This window comes from Cebus imitator, unplaced genomic scaffold (genome assembly GCF_001604975.1).
Source record: "Cebus imitator isolate Cc_AM_T3 unplaced genomic scaffold, Cebus_imitator-1.0 Scaffold310, whole genome shotgun sequence".
Classification (NCBI taxonomy): domain Eukaryota; kingdom Metazoa; phylum Chordata; class Mammalia; order Primates; family Cebidae; genus Cebus; species Cebus imitator.
In genome coordinates this window covers 2,079,344-2,083,229 of record NW_016107625.1, presented here as the reverse complement: position 1 = coordinate 2,083,229, position 3,886 = coordinate 2,079,344, and the positions used below count along the sequence as shown (strand labels likewise).

Sequence of the window (3,886 nt, the reverse complement as noted above, 5' to 3'; positions counted from 1 at the left end):
GCGGGGTTTCACCATGTTGACCAGGATGGTCTCGATCTCTTGACCTCGTGATCCACCCGCCTCGGCCTCCCAAAGTGCTGGGATTACAGGCGTGAGCCACCGCGCCCGGCCTTCTTTTCTTTTTTTAAGTGAGTGTACATGTGTGAGTATAAGCAAAAAAAAAAAAATTGAAAAAAGTCTGGAAATATATGCAAAACTCTGTTTTTAGTGTATGGTGGTATTAGTAAACTCTATTAACTTATTTCTAAGTAGGACAGCATGGTTTTTACTTTCCTCTTCTTCAAGCCTGTCTTTATTCTGTTTCTGATTTTTTACACTGAATATTATTTTTATACTACTCCTACTATCCTCATGTTTAGTAAAAAAGAAAGAGCTGGGAAATGAGAATAAAAGTGAAATGTTTATAAATTTTCTCTTATTTAGGAAGCACATTGCTAGATAGATTTGGAGGTTTTCTTGTGGAAATTCAGATTCCATATGTGTTTTTTGCATCTGAAGGACTTCTTAATACTCCAGACATACTTCAGCTGCTAGAATCCAAGTAAGTTATTGATTTCACAACTTTAACAAAAGTATATATATATATTCTGATAGGCTAAATATTATGCTGTGTATGTGACTACATGTTTCTGTGATTCAAGCCTGGAATTATATCACAAAAGAATAGTTTTCCAGAGAGTTTATATCAATTTATACTTCTTTCCCTATACCACACCCTCATAATTATTGAATATTATATTTTTTTGGTAATATTTACCAATTTTACAGACAAAAATAATGTTTAATTATTATTTAAATTCATGTTTTACTTGCATTTCTTTTGTTACCAGCAAATATGAACATTTTATATGCTTTTTTCTGTGAATTATGTGTTCATGTCTTTGGCTCATTGATAATATTGAGAAAGAGTATTCTTGTTTTGGGAAATTTACTGCCTGGAAAACAGGACTATGAAGTTCTAAATGAATTCTCAAGGTTTTAGGTCTTTAGATCTAAGGTCATGCTAACATTGGACCTTATAAAATTGTAAAATACTTTATCATAACACACAAATTGTCACAGGAATGTTGGACCTTGGGCTGCATATTAAGGAAGGATAATTGTGCTGTTACCTTAGTTAAAATGCAGATGTATGTTCCATGCTTTTAGTTTTATATAGTAAGGCTGTGGAGCATTCATAGAAAACTATGAGCTTATAAAAGGTAGTTAAAGGCATAATGGTATGTGCCTGTAGTATCAGCCACTTGGGAAGCCATGGTGGGAGGTTTGATTGAGCCCAGGAATTCAAGGCTGCAGTGAGCAATGATAACACCACTGCACTCCAGCCTGGGCAACAGAGCTGTCTCTAAAAATAATAACAATATACAGTAATAAAATAAAAAGTGGTTAAAATGTAAGCCATTTTTAAGAAATAAAAAAGGAAATTCTGATAAATGCAGAATATTTTAGTCCCATAATGTTTTGATTTCATGAATTATTAAAGAGCTGGAATAAATTGGCTAAAACATTTGTAATAGTGTTATGTGCGGTAATATTTAGCACAATGCCTAAGGCAACACACATCTCAGCTGATTTGTTTTATACACTGAATAAATTATAACTTCATTCTTCATATTTTTTTTCTTTTTCTTTTTTTCTTTTTTCTTTTTTTTCTTTTTCTTTTCTTTCTTTTTTCTTTTTTTCTTTTTTTCCTTTTTTTTTCGTTCTTTTTTTTCATTCTTCATATTTTATAAAGCAGAACAAATTGGCATATAAAAGAAGAAACACAGAAATCCAAATAACATGCAGGAGGACACTACAATTTTTCTTAAATAATTTTTATTAGCATTTCACTTTTTCACTCAAGAATATTGTATTTTACAGCTATAATATCACACTGGTAGAGAGAGGCTGCAGTGAGTCATTGAAACTCTTTGGAAGTTCAGAGCGTTACATAGTGGTGACAATCGATGAACACACGGCCATAATTTTGCAGGTAAAATTAGGTAGAAAAATACAAACTAAAATAGATTAAAATATATAGCTATGTAATTCATTCTTATCTTTCGATAGGAAGCTTAACTATAATCTATTAGTGATTTCTTCTCAACTTTGCAAATGGGCCACAAGTGCTAAAATCATCACTGTGGAAAACGACTATTATCAAATTTCTCTGATGCCTTATATATATATATTTTTAACATACTTTAAGAAGATAGGGCAAATGAATCTTTAATATTATATATTAACCCATTTTAAGTGTATTTATAGAATAATTATAGTATTGAAAGCTCTAAAAAAGCAATTTCCGGCCGGGAGCAGTGGCTCACGCCTGTAATCCCAGCACTTTGGGAGGCCGAGGCGGGTGGATCACGAGGTCAAGAGATCGAGACCATCCTGGTCAACATGGTGAAACCCCGTCTCTACTAAAAATACAAAAATTAGCTGGGCATGGTGGCGCGTGCCTGTAATCCCAGCTACTCAGGAAGCTGAGGCAGGAGAATCGCCTGAACCCAGGAGGCGGAGGTTGCGGTGAGCCGAGATCGCGCCATTGCACTCCAGCCTGGGTAGCAAGAGTGAAACTCCGTCTCAAAAAAAAAAAAAAGCAATTTCCAGTCACTTTATTTATTACAAGGAGAGGGTATATTAATTGATGATTGGTAATATGGAATTTCTAATAACCCATTGCATTTCCAGTGTAAATAGGGGTTGTCTCTAAGTAAGCTAGTTTTTAGAGAGAGAATTTCTCTTCAAAAATTCGTATAGTTAGGAATTTTTGATGTATAAATTCTTGGCTGAATCTCTCTGATATGTTTGCTTGATTGGAGAGGCAATTGCAAAGAAATTAATTTATTGGGGTGGGAGTGGGAGCAGAAACCAGGTTTGATAGTATACAATATAAATATTGCAATATATTAATAGCCAATATGTGTTTTGATAAGCAAATGTTATAATATAAGAATTATATGATAGAAAAACACAACTCTATTAGAGATTTTTAAGAGATACTGTGTCTCGTATATTTAAAGTTCTTAAGCAATATTTTTCTGTTTGGCAAAACTGTTTGTTTGTTTGTTTTTAGAGATAGGGTCTCACACCATTGCCTAACCTGGAGTGCAATGACACAATCATAGCTCACTGCAGCCTCAAACTCCTGGGCTCAAGTGACCCTCCTATCTCAGCCTCCCAAGTAGCTGGGACTACAGGCATGCTCCACCATACCCAGCAAATTTTTTAATTTTTTTGTAGGGACAGTGTTGCACTATGTTGCCTAAGGTGGTCTTGAACTCTTGGCTTCAAGTGATCCTCTCACTTCAGCCTCCTAAACTGCTGGGGTTACCTCACTTCAGCCTCCTAAAGTGCTGGGGTTATAGGCATGAGCTACTGTGCCTGGCTGGCAAAACTGTTGTAATCCAGTTATATAACTTTTTGTTAGAGGAATGTCATTTTTTGAATTCCTTAATCTATCAAAAATTACTTATGTTAAAGGAAAAGGAGATTCTATACCATTAGGTAGAGATTCCCAGAAAGTCCATTAACTGCTGCTTTCTCATCTCCTCTGAATAAGCATGCAGTGCACATTATCTCATAGGTTTTAAACATATTTTCTATTGCCTTTGGAATGACCAGATAGATCCTAGTCCACAAAAGACTTGCATCCGCAAAGGACTAGGATTTGGTTATTCCAAAGGCAATACAAAATTGGACTGGTCTATGGAGTGCCAAAATAGGGGCACTCCATAGGCTACTTTCTTCATATCTAGGAACTTGGGAGATTCATGAGCCTTCCTTGCTGAAGCTATCACTAGATGTTTTATGTCTACTGTAGCTTTTCCCCTACTACTTCTTGTGTGATTTTAATTTTTCCATGAAATGGAAGCCCATACCCATGCCTCTTTCCAACTTA

General features: G+C 35.0%; 1 protein-coding gene across 2 annotated transcripts in view; it reads left to right on the top strand.

Annotated features, from left to right (window-relative positions):
* The window catches only part of SHOC1 (shortage in chiasmata 1), a 91,436-nt gene that overhangs the window by 71,378 nt on the left and 16,172 nt on the right, over positions 1 to 3,886 (top strand). For both annotated transcript variants that reach the window (XM_017503393.2, XM_017503394.2), the window contains 2 exons: positions 424 to 541; positions 1,864 to 1,975. In XM_017503393.2, coding sequence (XP_017358882.1) covers positions 424 to 541; positions 1,864 to 1,975 — 230 coding nt within the window. The remainder of the gene's footprint in view (positions 1 to 423; positions 542 to 1,863; positions 1,976 to 3,886) is intronic.